This window comes from Atractosteus spatula, chromosome 7 (assembly GCF_055471065.1).
Source record: "Atractosteus spatula isolate fAtrSpa1 chromosome 7, fAtrSpa1.hap1, whole genome shotgun sequence".
Lineage (NCBI taxonomy): Eukaryota > Metazoa > Chordata > Actinopteri > Semionotiformes > Lepisosteidae > Atractosteus > Atractosteus spatula.
In genome coordinates, this window is record NC_142712.1 from 46356045 (window position 1) to 46378099 (window position 22055).

Sequence of the window (22055 nt, forward strand, 5' to 3'; positions counted from 1 at the left end):
GATAACGTGACGGGCAATTTAATGTGCCGAATGCTCCGGTAACGAAAGCAGACAATCAGATCGAACTACCACGTCTACTCGTTTCTCAGACCGCGCATGATGGCAAGTTTTTTTTAATTTTCATCGGGACTCCAAACACCACAGGATGATACTGAAACAAAAGCTAAACAATGTAATACGGCAACTGGAGAGCTATTATCAAGCATCGTTTTAAACAGTGTCTAAGGAGGGTTGACATGTACTGTAGCTAACACCTGCAAGCGTGCTCTCTCATCAATAACCACCGCAATGCCCCTTCAGTGGGCTCCCCACTCGTGGAACATGATATTGGGCGCGGTGATATCACGCATAGCCGTAGCCCCAACTCAGAGAATTGCTGAATCACAGTGCTAGTGCAGTTTTGTTTTCGACTACACCTGTTTTTTTTTTTCAGTTGGCTTCAGCAATCAGAAGGTGGGTGGATTGCACTTCACCGATCTTTGCTTCCTGGTCACATGGGGAGGCTGTGGCTGTTGATCACAAGATGAGTGAAACTGAAAATATTTCCCCCTGTTCTCTTGAGTCGGTCACGTAGACGGAGAATTTCTGTATCCCATGGCTTCGTTTAAAAAAAAAACTCCAGTATTGCACAAGCATAAATAGCATTACTCCAGACCGACAGAGATTCACCGAGCTGCCATTCCGCAAATAACTCGGATAGCTAGAGCCGCGGTGAGGGTCAGGAAAAGACACGCTTCCTCCTTTTCTTAACAACAATTAATACATCAGAGCCAACTGTGCGAAATAGAAAAGACTTCGGAATATATATTTAAATCTCCTCATAATTAGTTCCAATTATGTGGTCTGATTGGCATATATGTAACATGTATATATAGATTTTTTTCTGATTGGGCCCTGTTTTGTCTGACTTAGTGACAGCTCTACTACAGCTTCTGCGTTTGTGACAAGAATTAATATTTGCATATCCAAGGATCTGTGCCAACGGATTTACAGACGGCTATTTCCGAGAACTGTCTGAGGCAATAACTAGGTCTCCTCTGAAGGTCAGACACTAGACACTCATAGTGAATAGAACCACGGAAATGAACAGATGCTTGTATTTGCGATGAACACTGCAAGTAAATCACAGTGGTCTAACGCTTTCTCCAAGGTAGACTTATTCTTTTGAAAAAGGGGAAAATAAAAGATATACATGAAACACTAACCGTTAGCATCAGTCTTGTACCAGGTGCAATGTAATTTCAGGTAAACGATTCTAGAATAGTTATTCTTGGTTTGAGAAATGACTATTTCTAAAGATTTATTAAGAATAAACAGTCGCAATTTGTGGTTGCCTTGCGTCAAAATACGAAGTTGCTTTTTTCCTGTGTATTAAGTGAAAATACTTTTTAGAAGAGCCTAATTAAAATATTTTATAGCTGGAGATACAGTAGCACAAATGTTGCTCCCAAACGCTAAGAAAAAAAAAGAAATGCAGTATATATATATTTTAATGTCAGTAGGCATAATCAGAAATCCCATCGGTACGGCCCTTTGAGATCAGACTAGCCGATCTACAGCTGCCATTCCAGTTTTGTGAGCCAGGCTGGTAATCGCACTACGGCACAGAAATGTGGTTTACAATTATAGCTGTTCAGAATCCCTCTCCCTAGAATTACAGTAAAAGTAAAGTAAATTGATGAATGACTGCAGGCCAACAAACTGCACATCGGATCTCTGTGCCTGACATTAATAAGGAATGTGAATGTCAGTCCTCTGTACATGACCAGACTTTAATTTTGGGTGTTGTGCCCGTATGTAAGTAGTATTTGTGGGATACAGTTAGTTTTAACAGAGTTCCAGGTCTTACTGTTTATCCTTTATGAATGAAGTAGTTAATGAAATACCTGGAGTTTAGCCAATGCCATGATGTATTAACAACACAAGAAAGGTTGCAAAACATCACCAAAAGGAGGCCATTCGGCTCATGTATCCCGTTTGGTGGTTAGTAGTTACATGATCTGAGGATCCACCGAGCTGATTCTTGAAGAGAGCCAGGTTATCGGCTTGAACAACACGACTGGGCAGTTTGTTCCATACTTCATATTTAAAACAGCAAATATGACAGCAAATATGAATTCGCTATTTACAAAAAAACTATTGATGATTTATTAACTTAAAGAGAATGTTCTTTATGATGGCAGTTTTATCCGTTTCCTTTGGTGGGATTTATTTTGAAATCTACCCGGCTAGATGTATTTAGAATCATCACTTTAATTTGCGAAGAAGCGACAGGCGATGTTACATGCAAAAAACATTAATTGCCTGCAGCCTGTTCGTTGCACTGTTCTGTAGTTCTGCGGATATAATCATTCGTTTCGTTTTGGCCTATATGGAGGTATGGACTCTCCTTGCCGCAATTGTAGAGACCAAGGGATACGGGACCGTGTTTTTTTCCTATTACCTTTTAAAGTTCGGGAGTGTTTTCCACAGTTCTTCAAAGACGCAATATTAAGTGTCGAAATTGCAGGTAGCTTGTTCATCTTATTTATATATTTGCTGAGCTTTATCTCCAACCTAGTTTTGAGGCTTCTGAGGGAACGTCCAGAACTAAAAATGCAAAAAAAACAACCTACACTCGCTTCTTCAAAACTCCTGGAAACCTGGCATGAGGATAGGTTTACTGTCCTGCAGGTTTATTTTTCTGATAAAAGGAGACACTCCTTTAATTAATCTGTGTTTTTTAAAATAAGAAGCAGGTTTCTGTGGAGTTGTTCATGGACTGAGCCCCCCCCCAAACCTCAATGAAAGAGCTGGATCAGAACGCAGATATCATAGTGAAACGTGGAGGTATGAACTATTGTGGCACTGAAGCAAAAGCGCCAATCTTCCCTTTGGAGTCTTACTCGGGGGAAGAATATGCACATGGACAGTGTGTTCTGAATGAAGTGGACTCTTGTCGGATCTTTTGGATTCCCTTTTTTGTAAAATGAAGACCGAAAATTCACCCTCAGCAGAATACTCAAAGGTATTTTTCACTTAGTCATGCGGTTCTGCAGCCTTCACACACAGATATCAAGACCATCAGCATTTCACGTGTTTCTTTTGAAACGGGATGATCCATCCATCTTTTATTAGAAAGCTGCATATTCCTGGTGAGGATTGTGGAGGTTACTCTGGAAACACAAGATAATCGCATGCAGACGAGCTAACCGGGACATTATAGAGTTAATTCCTTCCAGTGTGTCTCCTAGTGGCAGCATGAAACCAGAGCACTCAGAGAACTCCCACTCACACAGACCTGGGGAGAACATGCAGACTCTACACAGAAGGATAACAGTCTGGAATCAGATAATGATTCCTATACACTGTACTGCAGTCTCCCCCATGGAGCTGCAAATTATACAGTATGTCTGCACATGCGTGCAATATGGTATATTAATATTAAAATATGAAATACCAGTGTCTGTAGAATAAAACAATCATCAAAATAAGTATCAGAGTTGTATCAGTCCTTACCTCTGTAACATTAAAATATTAAATATCATAAAACCAGTGGATGTAATAAGGCTGAAACAATCTGTGAATGCTGCAACATTGGCAAAATTAATTGTAGAACAGCTATAGATAATTTCCCAGATTATTGTCAGATCAGGCTTTGGGAATAAGATTTCTGGTAATGGTTAACAGATAGACTTCTTTTACTCGAAAAGCCCTCCCCCTTCCTCTGAACCACGAAAGAGCAGATTCCGTCCCAGGAGGAAGTGAGCGCTATGAAGCCACTGTGTGCTTTCAGCAGCTTTACACAGTTTCAGAATTGTGCCAGAGTGAGCTCATTTGGCACCAATAACGCACGACCCCAAATCTCTGTGGTCGGTATGAATAAATCAGCAAGCCCAGCAAGAGGCACACAAGGCTCAGACACATCACTGCACTGTAGCCATAACAGAATGTACAGTATATGGCTCATGTTTATTCTCCTCACTGAGCTAGCGAGGGCCATATTTCATTGTTCTTTCTGCGCCCATAAGTCAGATTCCCATATCTACATGATATACGGCAGAAGCAGTATTCTTTCTGAGTGCTCACCGGAGTGGTGCGATTTCAAAGCTGGAACCAGAGACTTGCTTATCATTATGTGAGCTGTGTCATAGCGCCGAGTCTGTCAGGGAAATCCACCGGGGAATGTGGGGGAGGGTGTGTGAACTATCAAGGAAACAGAGGTTATAAATTGCAAATACCCATCCATGGAATTTCATAGGATGCCCTGAAGACTAGCCCCCCCCCAAAAAAAAATCTTCTTCAGTGTCTTAATGAAGTTTGGTCATTTTTGTGTTCAATGTTCAAAATAAAATGAATGAAAATTGCCTTCATTAAAGATTTTTGTTTTTTTATTTGGGGTCATATTAGTTGGTTAACTATCTTATAATACCAAACTGCATACAATATGTAAATATATATATATAGCCTCAAAACAGAAGCAAAAGAAATATAATGTCTGACAGAATACCATTTCACTGCAATTTTCGTAATGCGATTGCTGCCCACTGCTTATTTATTAAGGCTGAAATTGAGCAGCCCGGCTGCCAGACTGTTGTTCCATATTAAAGCCATTAGAACTGCAATTGAGAAGAAGCCTGCATTAATCTGAAAACCCATCGCAGGAATGCCAGGCAGGTCATTCTGTCTGACTGAGCCCAGGAAGCCAATTGGCCTCAGGCTCATCTCTGCATTAATGCTGTTAAAGGGAGGAGCCTGAGAGCTGTGGTTGCTGCTCAGCATCTAAAGAACTTGACCTAAAATACACAAAGGCATCCGGCTAGCTCTTACCTCTGCTAGGTCGAAGAGTTTACATAGCGAGTTCGCTTTGACTCTGTGAGGTAAATAAAGAAAAATAGTGATCGAAGGCCGAAGAGAACCACTGCATTTATCTAAACTTGAGAAACACAGCACAATATTTCTGAGACTCAAGCAGACACTTTCAGCAGAGTTGTTAACATGAATCTTAGCCAACTGCTTCTTCTGATCTTACCTTGAGGCCGTCCCAGCATGAGCATGAGTCCGGCCTGTGAGTGTGAAGACCCGGAATGGAGTTGGCTTCTGGCACCAGGACTGAGCTCATCCAATCCCCTTAGTAGATCCACAAACCGTGCTCACTGCTATCACTGTGTTTGGCACATTTGAAACCTGCATGTTTACACTTTTACTGGACATCCTTCATAAACCTACTTCACCTCAGCTCCAAGGTCTTCAGTTTACATAATCTAATTAGATAGATCAGGGAAAAGCTCAAATAAATTAGGTGAACCACAGTGAGACAAAAAAACTGTGTAATAGTTTAATACAGTATGTATCAGTCTCTGTAGTTATTATTCCCCATTACATGTATGAATTGCATTAGCCTTTGGCTTAACACATGAAGACAAATGCAAAGAAGGCTATATTAGATGTAATCTAAAAATCCATGAGAAAAAATGAAAAAACACTTGAATATTATTCTATAGTCCTTAAACCTCAATTTTTTGCTCATTCCCACCATTACAATTCACCTTTCATTTAAAAAAGAAATAGTACATATCTTACTGTTATAAACGTAGCTAGGAAATTCAGTAGTATATGTCTATATTTATTAATCTCTCATAACATTCACAACATTGTGATTCACACTTACCCTAAATTGTGAGGGAAGGGCACTATAGTGTCAGTGTGTAGACTGGAGATTCACGTCATGCTGATCTAGTTATTGAACACAATCAAGGTTGTTTCCATGGAAACCCTATGGGTAGTTTTACAGTTCAATGAAATTCATTACAGAAAGTTTTAAAGGGTACCAGTTTCAACCCCAAAGCTCACGGTTGTTATCTTTCCCTATTTGTCCAACATACAATTAACTTGGTGGCCGATTAAAAAAATACGTTTCCCCTCAAATGAAAGTTACCAGACCCTAATTTAAACTGTCAGCCTCACCTCAGCAATCAAAGACTTTTCTTCAGAAAAGGCCTCATTTTGAAAGGCCTCACCTTTAAAGCTATGCTAGAAAATGAATCACTCATTAATTTTCTGAAATAAACCTGACTACGATGCAAAATACCAATGTTCATCCTTCAGTATTAGATGAACTGGCTTTCCAGAAAAATCAAAAATAAAGCCATGATCTTTGAACTACATTCTTTATTTTATAGGCCGTTATGTACACTATGTTCATCAGTATAGTGAATAAGGGTAATCAGTCACATTTTGCTATAATACAATCACATGGTTTAATGAGGACGAGCTGCCAGAATGTTCAGTCCTCTGTTTTCCTAGCTGTGCGGCGCTTGCTTTATTGAATTCCAGCTGAAGGACCTACTACAGTCCCACAGACCTGTTGGTGGTCAGACCCTACCAATGTAGCAGAAGCATTTCCGCACACTGGTTCTCAGAGTCTAGTCTGTGCAGAAATGATTCCGTTAGATTGATAGGGTGCAGGCAGGCTGGTGGACACAGAGACTTTAGAGCAGGCAGGGTCATCTCTACTTGGTTATGCTCTTCACCATCTGCAGCTCCTCCACGGGCTTCCACTGCTGGTTTATTGTAAGGAGCTGCAAGACAAAGAAAAAAAAACAGACTATATTGTGCCCAGCATCCCCTTGTAGAAATCAAGTCTCACGTTACCTCTTGTAAGATAAGGGAAGCAATGTTTCTCCCGTGTTCCCGTGGATGTCTAGTGTTCAGTGAGGCCTACATTAACTGCCATTTCATTCACATATCACAGGCAATATTGCTTTAAAATGTCCTTTTTTATGATCTTGGCACTTACATAGTTCCGTTACTTCTGTGTCTGCTAAGGTAAATGTAATGTAAAGAAAGTCAAGAATGGTCTTGGAATTGGACAACTACAGTCTGGGTCAGAGATACAGTGTGTTGCCTGTAGGACAGAATGTGGAAGGCGTGGAAAGAATTGAGAACCGGAAACCTATTCCTGTATGCCTCCGAGCTGTAATTCATTCATGGGCTGGAGGCTGAGATTTTAATGCAGAGCGACCTGTGCGATCTGGATTATACCCTGACCCAGGCAGAGAGCAATACTTTCGCAGAGTGTAATTATTGCTAATCACACAACCTCATGTTCACTTGTAGACCAAGGCCTACAGACCTAACCCTGAAAGACAGCAGGTCCGCTGGTAACAGCATGGTCTGATCTGCTCTGTGAGCTTGCATTTTCTATGGCAGCGAGCTGCAGACTTCATGAAGGAAACCAGTACTTTGTTACCACTGAGGCCAGGCCAGATTCTAGAGCCTGACACCAATCCTTCAAGGATCAGCCTCTTTCGTCCTTTAAGTTACCTGAAACTCAATATGCTTGGAGGACAGCAAGGAAGAGTACTTCTAACTAGAGTCAATTTCTGCAGAAGAGTATTCTCTTCTGACCTTAATTGGATATGTTCACACATAGACTGGGGTCTAAAGACATGGCTCAATGAAGTGAGACCACGAACCAAAGAATATAAAGGCAGAAAATACCTTCTGGGGTTTTCTTGGATCTAGGTTCTCCCACGGTTCGGGATTCGCTGTCTTGTTAATGCTGCAAAAAAACAGCTGCCATTACTTTTACTGACCCTGCAGGTATTAAACCCACATGCACGAAAATACCATAAAATATTTTTGACACAGCTTCACTCTACAAGCAGTTCTAAATAAAGCCATCACTACAGAAGAAAAGAAGTAAACCCTTAGTGCTATACCAAGCAGAATAGACACATACTGAAGTGAACATATCTCTTCAACTTCAACATACTGCTACTGTACTGTATGTTGGATGAGAGCTTAGAGCTCTCCATAGAAACCCCTCACAGCTAACACTTTTAAACGAATAAGAAGCAACACAGTTTGTTCTCAATGAAACAAAGTAAAATATATCATAGATATTTCACGGATTTTTATGTGGTGAACATACAAATGTTTTTTTTAAAATTTACGCTCAGTAATCGGGTTGCTTCAAATGATTTATTACATGCTGAAAGGCAAAGAATAGAGACACAACGTTTCAGCTGTGGAGCGTTCTCCTTCACACCTGAAGAAGGACGGAATAAACCTTTACGTGTTCCTTTGCAGCCTACGCAAGCTGACGCGGCTACTTACATAACTACTTCAAATTGTGACCGTTAAAAATGAAATATAACTAAAAATAAAATATTCTGAAAGATTTTGAATTTACTCTGTATTTGATAGAAGTCAAATATCATATACACGAAACTTTTTAGAGAGCGAAGCCATTGAGCCAGTGTGCAGGCGTCATCGCCCTGTGTGCGCTGCGCGAGCGGCAGTGTGCCATCCTCCGCGCGCAGCTCTTTCCGCCTGTTGCCCACCTGCACGATCAATATTCTCTTCGCTGATCCGCGGTGCAGGAAGAGCCGAGGCTCAGATATAAGTAGGTTTCTTTCAATGACACAAATGACAGCTCGCCGGGAGCTTTAAACCAAAGCTTTAAAACCTTTAAACCAAAGACACTTTATCCTGAAATCGTCGTATTTCAGACGATTTAATTTTAAAACGCACGACAGTGACTGAGAGAAAGAATGAAGTTCCTTACATGACGTCTGATTTAGTGAACAAGAAGTAAAGGCAGGCGGTAGTGGCACCAGTTGCTGCAAAGGTCATAATACCAATTAACGGAATAAGCTGGAAAAAATAAATGAAAAAAAAATTACAATCTTCGTTTTCAGTTGTTCACACACTTAATGTACTAAAAGTCCTGTTGTGAGTAATAAACAATTAAAAGAGTTTTGACGGCGGTTGTCATTAAAAAAAATCCTCTGCTGTAAAAAACAAAACAAAAATGTGTTGCGCTTCTGTGCGTAAAATGTTCGGAGGAAATGACAGGTTAGACCCGCTCCACCTCAAGAGCTTTCCACACTCTGTTTCCTGGCGTTTAAGATAAAACGGGGCAAATGGTGGATAGAACTTACTTCTTTCTTTTTCCTCAACATTTGGAAAAACGCAGACATTTTTATTTCCTGCTGGTGCCTGAATATAATAAAGAATAAAAACCAATCAATCCTTTTTCATTATATAATACATTGCCTGTTCAACGATGTTCTGGTGCTTAAGATGACTTAATATTTTCACAGATAGCAGTAATTAAAAATACAAGTAACGCGACATGGAAACTTCGAGACCGATGCTTTCTCAGGCGGATTCCGACACGGTGCATCAGTACGGAGATGCGCTTACCTTCAACCCGCTGCGAAAGTTGTCTGGCAGACCTCTGATTGCCTGCGCAGCCACTCCCCCCTTATATCGTTTTCGGAAATTGAGACGAGGTCCAAGTCACGTAGACAGTCATACGCACACATATATCGACAAACCACCAAAGCCAACTAATATAAGGTAGTGGCTTGGTGCAACACACTTATGGTTTAACTGGTGTCGTTTGAAAGGTGTAAGCGTGCCCCCTGCTGGACAAAATAAGAGCTGCCTTCACTTCGACGCAGCAGGTGCGCCGCCACCCAGACGAGCTTCGGGTTGGCTGTTGCTTCAGCTGAAGAGAAAACAAGCCGGTTTCCTGGAACATCGTCCTTCACCAGAGTAACGAAAGCTAGAGCTTCAGGCACGTTTTATCTCACAGTGCTACAAACAAAACGAGCCTTTCCAGCAATTCAGTTTCAACTATACCATCTTCAACAGTGGAATGTACAGTATAATACGACTTATATATACAATGGGGTATGTCTTGATATGCAAAATAGTGATTTATGTTTTTAGCTTATTAATGTTCAGACAAACTTTTAATTATGTATTTTAGAAAATTGAAATGTGAATTTCATATACTGATATGCAAAACGCACGTAATAAAGGATGAAGGAAAAATACGCAGAGTCGTTTTTGTTACAGAATTCACGTTTTCTGTGTTCCGCCCTGTGATCTATCTGTTTAAATGCTGTGGATAGCAGACGTGTTATTGATCTCAGGAACCAAGGTGGAAATGAACCCGACTCGAGTGTCGCGCTCGCGTCTCCAGACAGCGAGGCCTGCGGCGTTTCTGCTGGCCTTGGCCTCTCTCCAGAAACACGGAGCAACAGCGTCAGGGGATGTAGGAATGAAAAAGTGACCCCCTCGAACTTATTCTGAATAATAATAATAATAATAATAATAATAATGTCATTTGCCAAATCGCTTAATACCAGATAACTCCCTACTCTTCTCGAGAAATGCCCGGGGACCGTTAATGACCACTGAGAGTCAGGACCTCGTTTTAACGTCTCAGTGTCCCGCCACTATATCGAAGCCTGGTCCCACTAACACCACTTCCAGCAGCAACCTTAGCTTCCCAGGAGGTCTCCCATCCAGGTAATGACCAGGCTCAATGCTGCTTAGCCAGTTGGGAGCTGCAGGGTGATATAGCTTATGGCCAACAACAACACCAACTTGAATTTACGAAGCGCCTTTCCAAAGCCAAGGACTGTACATCCTGAATAAAGAAAGGGACAAAAAGGTAAAATAAAAGTAAATGGAGAAAAAAACCAAGAGCATACAGGGTTTTACAGATGTAGGCAATCAAACATAGACCTTTGTAAAAAGGTAAGTTTTAAGTTTAGTTTTGAAGTCTGAGGAAGGTCATTACACAACACTGGATCAGAGACAGAGAAGGTACAGTCACCACAAGTCTGTGATTTAGTCCTGGGGACAGTGAGCAGAGGACCAGCCTCAACTAAACGGAGCCCACGGGAGGGAGTGTAAACATGGAGGAGTTCAGAGATGTATGATGGAGCCAGATTGTTTAGAGCCTTAAAAGTCAGTAACAAGATCTTGTATTGAATATGTGACTTCATAGGCAACCAGTGTAGAGACTTAAGTGTAGGAGTGATATGCTGCCAGGGTCTGGTGTGAGTAAGTAGTCTAGCTGCAGTTTTGGACATACTGCAACTTGTTGAGAGGAGAGTTAGGGAGCCCATAACGTAAAGAGTTGGAGAAATCAAGTTTTGATATGATCAATGCATGAATCAGACTCTCAGCATCAGACAATGATAGAAGTCAAATTTCTCACATGTGGCTCAAAAGACAGGAGAGGATCAAGTGTGACTCCCAGATTCTGGCTGACACGTGAACGTCGAAGCCATCCACCATTACTGTGAAACCCTCAGGTTTATCCAGCTGATATTTCCTACCTGCCAGTAAAATTCCTGTTTTGTCACTGTTTAGCTTCAGGGGATTTGATGTCAACTGGATTTTGATGTCACAAACAAGAGATAAGTGACAGAGGGAGGGAGACCAGAGGGAGAAGTTTTAACATAAATCTGAGGATCATCTGCATGACAGTGAAACAGAGGGCCATGTTTGTGTTGGATTTAGCTACGAGGTAGCATAAAAATAAAACGTAAAGGGCCCAAGACTGAACCCTGAGGCACACTGTGATTGACTGGGGCCATGGGGGATTTATGAGATCCAAGGAAGACAAAACGTTGCTTGCCATGTTTTTTTTGCTATTTGGAATTCCCAAATTGTAGTAGTTTATTTAAAGCTAAAGTATTATGGTGTCTGTAGTGCAAAAGCCTTTTTTGAAATTGGTATGTGGGACATTTTAATGGAGTATTCTTAATCAAAGAAGCAGACAAATCTCACAGTGTTGAAACAATAACCAGCAGCAGTAGATGTTTTATATTCAATGTTTTTTTGCAGAGGATGTGTGTGTTGTCTATTTAGCTAAAAAAAGAATTCTTTATCTTCTATTATTAATGTACTTCTATTACATAAACTATTTACTTTAATTTAATTAAGTTGTTTTACTGCTGCAATATTCTTTTCATCCTTCCTCTTGGCAGGTCTGACACACCAGTCTTACACATGTTGCTTGTAGCTCTTTTTACTGTCTTTAAATCTTGGGCTCTATTACGAGTAGAATGTGTCTGTAGAACATGCTGTTTCTATTTTGTTTCTTAATTTCTCCATCAGGCAATCTAGGTCATATTTTCCTAAAATTGGACTTAACAGATGAATTAGGATCCTAAAGCTCTTCAAGTATAGTAGGGGACCCACTTCACCCTACGCTACACTAAACTGGATGATGCCTGACAGTAATTATGTGCCAGCAGCCTCACTACCAGGCAGATAGAAGTGAGAAATCATTTGTCCCTTCATCCATCTATCCACCTATTTTCTAACTACTTTATCCAGTATAGGGTCATGCGCAAGCTGGAGCCAACCCCAGCAAGCAACAAGAGCAAGGAGGGATACACCCTGGATGGGAAGCCAGTCCATTGCAGGGCACACACAGATATGCGCACACCCACACCAGGACAAATTTTCCCAGAAGAAAATGAACTCACCAGTATAACAGGGGACAGTGGGAGAAAACCAGAGTACCGAAAGGAAACCCACATAAACAGTACCTCAGGAATTAATTCCAGGGCCCCAGCTCTGCAAGGTGGCAATGCCAACCACCGTACCACCCAATTTCTCTCTTTATTCAAGTGTAGAGTGGCCGTTCAACCCCAGAACAGAATTTAGCCTGGATTTACCTCTACTCTTATAAGCAGTGCCATAGTGCCACAGGATCTTTAATGATGGTTTAATATCTCATTCAGGGGAGGCACTTCTTACAAAACAATGTCCCCTGTCTCCATATCTGGGTATGGGATTGGAAATTCTGGTCCAGACGGAAGAGTGCCACCTGCTGGTTTACCAACACCAGGATTTCCTTGGATATCTTCTTCAGTACTGACCAGGCACAGCCCTAAGATCCAACAAGATCAGGCATGAAGGTGTCTTTTTGTAAAGCCACAGTGCATTTTTATCACATGATGGAATTCATAACTTAAGGATTCATTCCTATCTAAAGGAAGTATTTTGTAACCTGGAGATTGCTATAGTACTACAAGCATGGACTTGATATATGATATAGAGGTAAATCTTCAGACTTAAGGTCACTCCTTCACAGACAAAGCTGGTCACGCTTGCAGACTTTAGGATTCAAAAGAGCAGCCAGTTGTAGGACAGTGATGACTTAAAAGTATCTGTGGAATTCAGCAATGTAAAATTAGAAACAAAGATTTTTTTTAAAGATGTCTGTGCTGCAACACCATGTATAGACGATGTTGGATCTTAACTTAATTTTTAAATATAAGTGTAGCCAAATCAATAATTATCCAAATTTCAATATACAGTATACTGTGCATATATAGATCTGTATAATAATTATTAATATGTAACATTGTCTAAGATAAAAATAAACTCCCTTTTCAACTGTGATCACACATTCCTCTGCACACATATCTGCTCCTCACAATGGGTTTGAAAAACATGCCATGAACGAGTTGGTGCATTTCCTGCTGAGAAGTGACTGCCTCCCCAGTGTCACCGATGGTGTGAAAGGATGTCCTCCCACACACACCTCTCCACCACGGATCAATGGACAAACACAAGGAAGGGCTCAGAAGGGAACACCCAGCAGGAGCAGGGAAGTTGGCTATAACTGAGTATTAGTGGAACAAGCAGAGGTTAATTCCACACTGAAAAGAAAAGCAGAGGCAAAATTACAAAGAACCTTTTGGCTTGAGAAACTCCTTTAAGTGTGTGGAAAAACATGCTAAAATTTAAATATTATGCATTTTCATTTTCCAGCACAGAATTAAACCATACTTATTCCTTGTTCGCAGCACAGATAACAAAGTGACACCCAAATCTACCATAATTCAAAGTAAGTTATAAAAATAATTAAGATATTAAAATAAATAATGAGATGATTTTTAATTTTATTTGGATAGCTGAGTAGAATATGTATAAGAAATGATGATAAGAGAAATGTGTTGGACAGAACTAAGGTTATAGTGCTGTCAACGTGTGACCCTTTCACACTCCATTTTAATGTATAGATGTAGTCTGAGCTGCATCCTTCAGCCAAAACTAGACAAGTTCAGACAACAGTAAAAAAGTACTTTTATTCACAACAGCTTATGATTGAACATAGGACATACTGTACACTTTACATACTTCATAGAAAATGTGCAGATACAGGGTGACTCAGCTAAAATCACACCCTTGAGGAGTTTGTAAGCGATCATCCACAGTACACATGGGAATTGCAAACGCAGAGTTTGTGTATAGATACTGGAAGCCAGGACCAATCATCCATGGGAGCAATTCTGGGGGCGAAATCGCCCACATCGTCTCAGGGAGGCCTTTTCATTATTTTTACAATTCTGAAACAGTAGCCAGTTCATACTGACTCTCTCTGCCCTCTGTATTCATAGGTACAGAAAAACATCTACTGTACCTTTTACATTTAAAAACTCATATTAAAATATTGTTTCGGTAGAAGAGTGCTAGTCAATACAGTTCTTTCAACATAATTTAAAGGCTTCTAATTCTGATGTTACAGTCCTTAACAGAACTTCAAAGAAACCGGATTTCGAGAGTAACTGCTAAAGATACTGTTTCCAAACATCAAGAAAGCTCAGACGATTAATAAGAAGGTCTTTACCTTTTTAACAGATTTTCATAAAACTCTACCTGCTCGGGGCTAAGGGAGGGTGTTACAGATTGCAGTGATTTCAGAAAGTATTCTCGCTTTATGCTGGAGGCATCCATACTTTCCTCTTGCAGTGTGAGCAGGGCTGCCTAATAATTGCAACAGAAAAAAATTACCAGGCAAACTTTATTTTTTTTAGATTAATTCTACATACATTCTTCCTCTGTTTCTGTACAGAAGCATTCATATGGGTCCTGGCATTCTGAATATAATGTGAACTCCCTCAACATCACTTTGAAATGAGATGCATTTCCTGAATGACGGCCACCTCATCTTTAATTATAATTATCTAGTCTTCCTTCACACCTGGTTTCTACCTTTTACCCAAATTATTACCCTATCAAAACCTTTGAGAAAGGAATTTTATTTTTTTGTTCAGCTGTGTTGTAGCTTGAAGTATAACTGGCCTTATCAGCCTATTAACCCTCTTTTTGAAACCACAGTATTAGACTTCCACACATATCAGTTATGATGCCTGGGTCATTTTTCACAGTGAGAAAAATGTGTAAAAACAAATCCCTCATAAAATAATCAGAGGGGTATTTGGCTTGCAGAAGCACATCAGTTTTAGAGCAGCACAACCTTAAAAAAAGAATAGGCCTCCGAGACAATTCTTCATAAGTAAGATGATTTTTAAAAGCACCTACCTCTTTGCAAAGATTTTCCAGATCAGCTCCAGAAAATAAGTGAGTCCTTTCTGCCAGCTCATTCAATGAAACATCTGTTGCCAAAGGCATTTTCTCCGTACAGATCTTCAGTATAGCGAGCCTTGCCTAATGGAAAGGACACAACTGGTTTGAACAAAATAACAGAGGATGTTCCAACACCTTTTTGTGTTAACACTACAAACAATTTGTCTATTACCTAGTGAATTCCTTACAAACAATTTGCTTTTGTGGAAATATTTTAATTGCAATCTAGCAAATCCCACAGTGGCTTAGGTTAAATTCGATACCAACGAGAAACAGTTCTAACAGCAGACCTGTCAGACAGTCTCAACTGCGTGCTGATCAGACTGTGTGGAGATATATATTTGTTACAAAAAGAATGTGAAACCACCTACATATTTAATCAGAAATTCATGTGAAATATTTAAAGATTTGTGAAACCTTTGATTTCATGTTCTCTGCACCTATAGATGACACACACCTAGATCAGACTAACTTTCAACATGGACACATCAGAATCACTGTGACGGTGTACCTCTAGGTCCGGGGGTGGAACGTAGATGATCTTATCCAGCCTGCCCGGTCGGAGCAGCGCGTCGTCCAGAGTGTCAGGTCTGTTTGTAGCAGCCACCACCATCACGTCCTTGTTACACACCTCCTGATACTTCAGCTGGAGCAGACAGCGGTTCACAGCTCGAGGCCCAAACCATCTCACTTCAAAGACCACTTCTAACAGTGAAGTAGTGACTAATAGTAAGTCCCTGCATTCAGGCAGCGCCAGGATGGCCAGCCGCCTTCCACATTGGAGGGGACTCACATCATCCACCTCTGAAGCACGGCACTCCCCAGTGCTCATCAGTGCAAGTATCACTCACAGTCAGTGACAACTGTATAGGATTAAGGGCTTCATCGCATTAAAGGGACAACATTCTGAGAATGTCTGAAATCCATCATTATTGCTCTGAAGTTTCATGTGGTCATTTAAAAATAAAAATGCCTGCATACGCCTGTAATCAAATTTGCTGACTCAATGATTAGGGCAGCAGGAGAACATAATCCTCACAATGACTTATATCTCAAACTGTGAAGTCAGGTATTTCAAAAAGATCATGGCAATTGTACAGCACATACGGGGACTAAATCAATCCATATGTGAAACTGCAGTATTTAACCAACTGTACAGTTTTGAACATTGCAACTTCCAGAGCAGCCCTCACACCCACGATTAAAAGCAAAGGACAAGCTTTGCAGTCTCTGGCGGCTCTGCAGTAAGTGGACGGATGTGACCAGTGAAGAACAGAAGGGAGAGGCAGTGGCCAGCACACGGGGTCTCTCACCTGACGGTCTTCCTCGTGCTCCTCCGGGAAGCCCTCAGGCTGGCAGACCTTCCTCCCCACCCCTCTCCTCTCCACCACCCGGAGGCCCACGCCGTCCAGCTCGTTCAGAATTATGGACAGCACCCTGGAGTGCACACTGTGGGGGGCCCGGCCGTCTGCCCGGGTTCCCAGGACTGAATCGATCTCATCCAGAAACAGGATGGAGGGGGCACAGGCCCTGGCCTGGCGGAAGACCTGCAGGGAAACATGGGAAAATCATGGCTTGTTGACTTCTTTTGTCTACTTTTGTCTGGAAAAGGGAAAAGCAGCATTCCCAAGACATGGCTGGGAGTATGGAGCATGTGGGCAGTAGACTAAGTCAACAGAAAAAGAACAAAAACATAAATGTAAAAAACACCAGACAAAAGTATGGAAAAGCACAACACGGTTTTCAAATAACACACAGAAGACAGATACCAATGCTACACTCTTCCTGGACCCATACAGATATCCACTGTTAGTCAGAAGAAACACGTTCTTCTCACTCCCACAGGGTGCAGCATGAACTAGTGATTTATGCACGTCAAAGGTCAGTTTACTGCCTCTCGCCCTGTGCTGACTGTCTCCTGTCTTTTATTTAGGTCACACTGTGATCTAACACAGAGAAAAGGGAACACAAGGCCTGGTTTCTTATCTCTCCCGAGCCACCCACACAGCAAAGCCTTAGCCGACAGCTCCTAGCTTCAGTTACTCATTTCTGCACTGAAGCACAGCACAGGAGAAACTAAAAGCTGCATTTTTTTGTTACATTTCTAAAAAAAATTAAAAGAAGTGGGATTAAGAAATACTGTTTCACAACACCATGTGACGATTTTTTTTTGGTTTCAAAGCCGGTGGTGGTAATCATAATAGAATCTGTATAGATCTCAGAGCACTACATAAAGAAGTCGATCAAGGAAGGAAAAGAAATTCAAATAATACGGTTCAATCATCTTAGAACATGGGTCAAGAGGAAAGTTCAACTGTTTAACAACATCTAGTCAGGTCGTGAAGAGTAAAAGAGCGCCAAGTGCCAGGAGGTGACAATGGCGCTGCTCTCAGGTCAGACCTGGGCCAGGGCCTTCTCAGAGTCCCCGACGTATGGCGAGAAGAGGTCTGCGCCGCTGACGGACAGGAAGGAGCAGTGTGAGCTGGCAGCCGCTGCCCTCACGAGAGAGGTCTTGGCACAGCCGGGCGGTCCGTACAGCAGCACCCCTTTCGGACGAGTCAGTCCCAGCCTGAGGAATGCCTCCGGAAACTTCAAAGGCCACTCAATGCTCTGTGAATATGAATTACTAAAGGAATGTCTTGTTTTCATAAAAAATAAAGATATATTATTAAACTTGCTTTGTATTTACATGTTATTTCAGGTTCGATTAAAAAAATGAACTGCAATCCGACAGTGTGCACTAGGCGGTATTTATGTTTTTTCCCGCCTTGTCCCTGTAGTATTAGACATGCCGAGTAGTCCACTAAAGGCCAGAGCACTATGATGTGCTCTATGACCACAGGTGTCACTAGCCGGCTGTGACCAGGATACCCTGCATGGGGGAAAGGATTAGACGAGGCTCTCTGGGCTCCGAGTGTGGGCTGGCAGTAAAGGGCACGCCTCTCCTTCTATCGGTAAGGCACCTCCAGAAGGGGGCTGTGCTGCTGTGACGTGTTAAAGGTCAGATGACTTGAAGGCAGGCAAGCTGAAGGACTCTGCCTGCTCTTCCTCATTCCCCCCAAGGGTGGCGTCACTGAGTGTGTAGCTGTGAGCCGAGAGCTGAAACGCACACAACTGGCTACTGCAAATCGGGTGCTTATAAAAATTAATTGATGATTCAGATTTTTTTTAAAAGACATGCTTTCAGTAAACAGCTTCTTTTTGTCAGGATGTTCATACTATGTTGTTAGCGAAAAACAAAATCCTGTACCTGTTTCAGTTTCAGTTTGACTTCCTCTAGGCCTCCAATCTGGTCCCAGGTGATGTGTTTAAAGTCAGTTAGTCCAATGCTGCTTCTGAGGCACGAGGGCTGAATTTTCTTCAGGGCTTGCAGGAAGTTCTCCATGCTAATCACGTGACACCCAGAGTCCTTCCAAAAGCAGAAGTAATTAAGTCTCCCTCATAACGGAGTTTGCACTTTAAACACACAGTTAAACTCAGGCTACACTCTGGCACATCCCAGGTAATTCTGACTCCAGCCTTGCAAAACAGTGTGCTTTATTCTGTAACGCTTACGGCCGACAGGCACTGTGTAAGAGCCGGCATACCAGAGCAGGTGACGTCACCGCCCTTCCCTGTGATAGCAGGACTACAGCTACTGGGCTGAAGAGAGATCTCTCTTTAGCTCACGGGGCTAGGTCGCTGCAGAGAGACGCGGAAGTCCCGGGTTCGAGCCCCGGACAGTGTGGGGCCGACCTAATGCGGCAAGGGCGCCCGCCGGAGCCCCCGTTGCGTTACAATTCACAGGAGTCAGGGAAGCAGTACCTGGGAGCTGTGGAGAATGGCTTGTAAAGCAGCTTCCCTGCAGAGTGCAGTCAGGTCAGCACCCACGCAGCCCGTCGTCATTTCTGCCAAAGCATTCATGTCCACGTCACTGGACAGAGACATTTTTGAACTCAACGTGTCTAAAATGGATTTTCTTTGAAGAAGTGTTGGAACACCAATCACAATCTGTGGGGAATAAAGAAGGGATTCAGTTACTCATATAATTCTGAGAAATAAAATAAATATAAGAAATAAACTACAGGGTTACTGTTATTTTTATAGATACAATATACACTATTAATACATCAGAATATATGTCATCATTAAAGAGAATATGTAAGAAGATCTATTACAACGCAGCAAACAAATATTATTATGTATAAATGCTAAAACTGTCTAATAAAAACACCTCGATTTGAGAACCTACTGATGCTTAAACCTCCTTCACTGGTGTAGCAGCAGAAGAAGGAATGGGACTTGATTATACTTGACTGTGACCGGTTACTCCACCTCTCTGTCAAATCGCCCCGGTCTCCTCAGAGCAGGGTCTAAGGTGTCCGGCTGGTTAGTTGCCCCCACGACGACGAAGCGTCCTTCGCTGCCGATGCCGTCCATCAGCGTTAGGAGCTGAGCGACCACGCGGTTCTCCGGCGCGCTGGAGGACCCGGCTCGCTTCGGACACAGGGAATCGATTTCGTCGACGAACAGGACGCAGGGCCCCTCCTCCGACATGTCCTTTGCCCGACGGAACATCTTCCGTAAATTCTCCTCGCTCTCCCCTGGCCTTGAGCCGAGTATCACTGGGCCATTGACGGTAACCAAAGAGGCTCCCACTGCCGCGGCTACGCTCCTCACAAGCAAGGTCTTCCCGACCCCAGGGGGCCCGATGAGCAGCACTCCTCTGGGGCAGGAAAGACCAAGTCTTTGCAGTGACCTTGGGTAAAGAAGGGGCAACTTCAGGATCTCTGTCAGGGAAGCGCAGACAGCGTCCATCCCTCCCAAGGGGATCTTGGAGGAATGCTGCAGCTGGGTCTTGTGCTGGCTGAGTGTCTTGACTTGGCTGACCTCTATGCTGGTTTTGGCGGTGATGAGGCCCGCTTCACTGCCGCAGGGGTGTATGTGCCGAACTTCAATGAGCTCAACCGGAGTTTCCAGGGAAGCTACTGGAACCACATGATCGGGGGAAACATACAAGCCACGGAGCAGGTCTTTCACCAGCTCAGGAAGCAGAGAAGGGGGCGAGCATTTCTTGAATTCCATGTGACGGACAATGACGTCGACTCTGATGCCCTTCAGTTTGGGGCAAACGATTTTCTTGATCTGGCTGGGACTTACAGCCAGGGGCCTGGGAATCCCACCAATGAGATCCCCCGTGGTGCATTTGGTATCAAACTGCAAGAACCCTTCAGCCAGGTCGCTCCGAGGCCATGCTGTGCACAAGCAGCCACCATCAAGGACAGAAATGTGTACTGGCGTCCCGATGTTCAGTCCCAGAGACTCCATTAAACGGGGGCCAAGTCTGCACCTCTGTGTCCCTTGATCGACAGGGTCCAGAGGCAGCACCTGTAGACTCATGTTTTCCATGCCTTTACCAACCGGGAGACCTGGGAGATCATAAAGACTTGTGGAAACATTGCCATTTTTTCCTAGACCTAAATTATTAAAGCCAAATGAAGTTACCATAAATTATTTTATTGCGACGTGACTCCTAATCCGTTTAAAACATAAATGTATCCACGAGTTGAATAAATTTGCAGTTTGAAAGGATAACCTAAAAAAACACGTTTTTATTAACAGGAAACGAATTAGTTAACATCAGTTAACATTTTGACAGCACAGACTTGCTAATAGACTTGCAACTTTTCTACACAAAAAGGACTAACAACGTATTTACGTTCTTTACTTTTAGAACACCAGAAAATAAAATGCTATATAAATACATAGAAGTATCTTAAAAATTAAATTTGTACACATTTCCTACCCAAATGAAGCTCAGCACATGATACCCGACTACTCAATGACCCAAACAAACAGAAGCATGTGGTCGGCATCACAGATTGGCCAATTGTGGGATTTCTCATGGTTTACACATTGCAATTCTTATTTAAAAACCATTCTCGGTACAACTTCACACATTTACCTACATTATACTTATTTTGAAGGTCATATTTTCTGATTCTGAATAAAAATGAACGTTTTCATACGTAAAGTGTTTTGTGTGTGGGTGACACAATTTCATACACGAATTCCGTGTTTTTTATGGTTGGCCAACAGAAATGTCATGACAACCAGAGCCAACTTTATTCGACGTTTTCAGTTTAATATTTAAAGTAGTTGTAGTTTATGACAAAAGAAAATGTAAATACCTCCTAAAATCAATTTGTTTTTGACACCATTTCCAATAAATCAGCGTGCTCTTAAAGCTGGATGCGTTGAAATTCAGGTAAGTTTTGTTTATTTAAAAAGTATTTTTTTGGTTTAAACTAGAAGAATTAACAAAAAATATAAAAGGCAGCATCTCGTATTTCCAACACAAATTTTACTTATACTATTTTTATCAGGGTTTCTCAAATTATAATTTGTGACCATATATTTCAAAGACCACTGGCGCCATCTTGTGCCTGCAATGCGCTTTTCCTTCATGGGACAATTATTTCTTATCTGGCCCTTTTGATATTTAAGTTTTATACTCTTTTTCGAAACTTTACTGCTTACAATGAACTCCACAAGCAGTTAAAACATACTCTGATACCTGGATAACTGGAACACCTTTAAATTTAAAGGTGTTATGTGGTTTATAAAAAAATGCCTTTTGTTTCCAAGCTTCAATGTTTGCTGCATCTCTTTGATACAGTAACAGCTTGTTGCCCGCTATTTTAAAAAGATTTAATAAATACAGATTCACAAAAAATCTCGCTCTTAATAGTCGAGTGAGTGAGCAAAATTCAGAAGTGAATCAACACTTTTCACCATATTCTAGCAATAGGACAAACAACTGAAAAATAGAATGAGTATGAGGTTCCACTATATATCCATTGCTTCTCAGTTCTCGCTATGTAACATCCACTTTGCTT

At 41.8% G+C, this 22055-nt stretch overlaps 2 protein-coding genes across 4 annotated transcripts; both read right to left on the minus strand.

Moving 5' to 3' along the window:
• Window positions 1–6135: 6135 nt before the first annotated feature.
• On the minus strand, window positions 6136–9277 carry coxfa4l3 (cytochrome c oxidase associated subunit FA4L3). The gene is made up of 5 exons (XM_088921174.1): window positions 9193–9277; window positions 8928–8985; window positions 8552–8640; window positions 7483–7543; window positions 6136–6560 (listed from the first exon to the last, which is right to left on the minus strand). Exons 2-5 carry the CDS (start codon window positions 8964–8966, stop codon window positions 6492–6494), a joined length of 258 nt encoding a protein of 85 aa, XP_088777300.1. The 5' UTR covers window positions 8967–8985; window positions 9193–9277; the 3' UTR covers window positions 6136–6491.
• Window positions 9278–13872: 4595 nt separating this feature from the next.
• Window positions 13873–21032, minus strand: afg2b (AAA ATPase AFG2B). 3 transcript variants are annotated; one of them, XM_088919865.1, is made up of 9 exons: window positions 20963–21032; window positions 19492–20585; window positions 18982–19167; window positions 18428–18586; window positions 17578–17787; window positions 16491–16724; window positions 15689–15823; window positions 15133–15258; window positions 13873–14574 (listed from the first exon to the last, which is right to left on the minus strand). In XM_088919865.1, exons 1-9 carry the CDS (start codon window positions 21030–21032, stop codon window positions 14434–14436), a joined length of 2355 nt encoding a protein of 784 aa, XP_088775991.1. In that variant the 3' UTR covers window positions 13873–14433. The 3 variants fall into 3 exon arrangements, with proteins under 3 accessions (XP_088775991.1, XP_088775990.1, XP_088775988.1); XM_088919864.1 differs by lacking the exon at window positions 20963–21032 and having other exon boundaries at window positions 19492–20779; XM_088919862.1 differs by lacking the exons at window positions 13873–14574; window positions 20963–21032 and having other exon boundaries at window positions 14792–15258; window positions 19492–20779.
• Between the last annotated feature and the right edge of the window lie 1023 nt (window positions 21033–22055).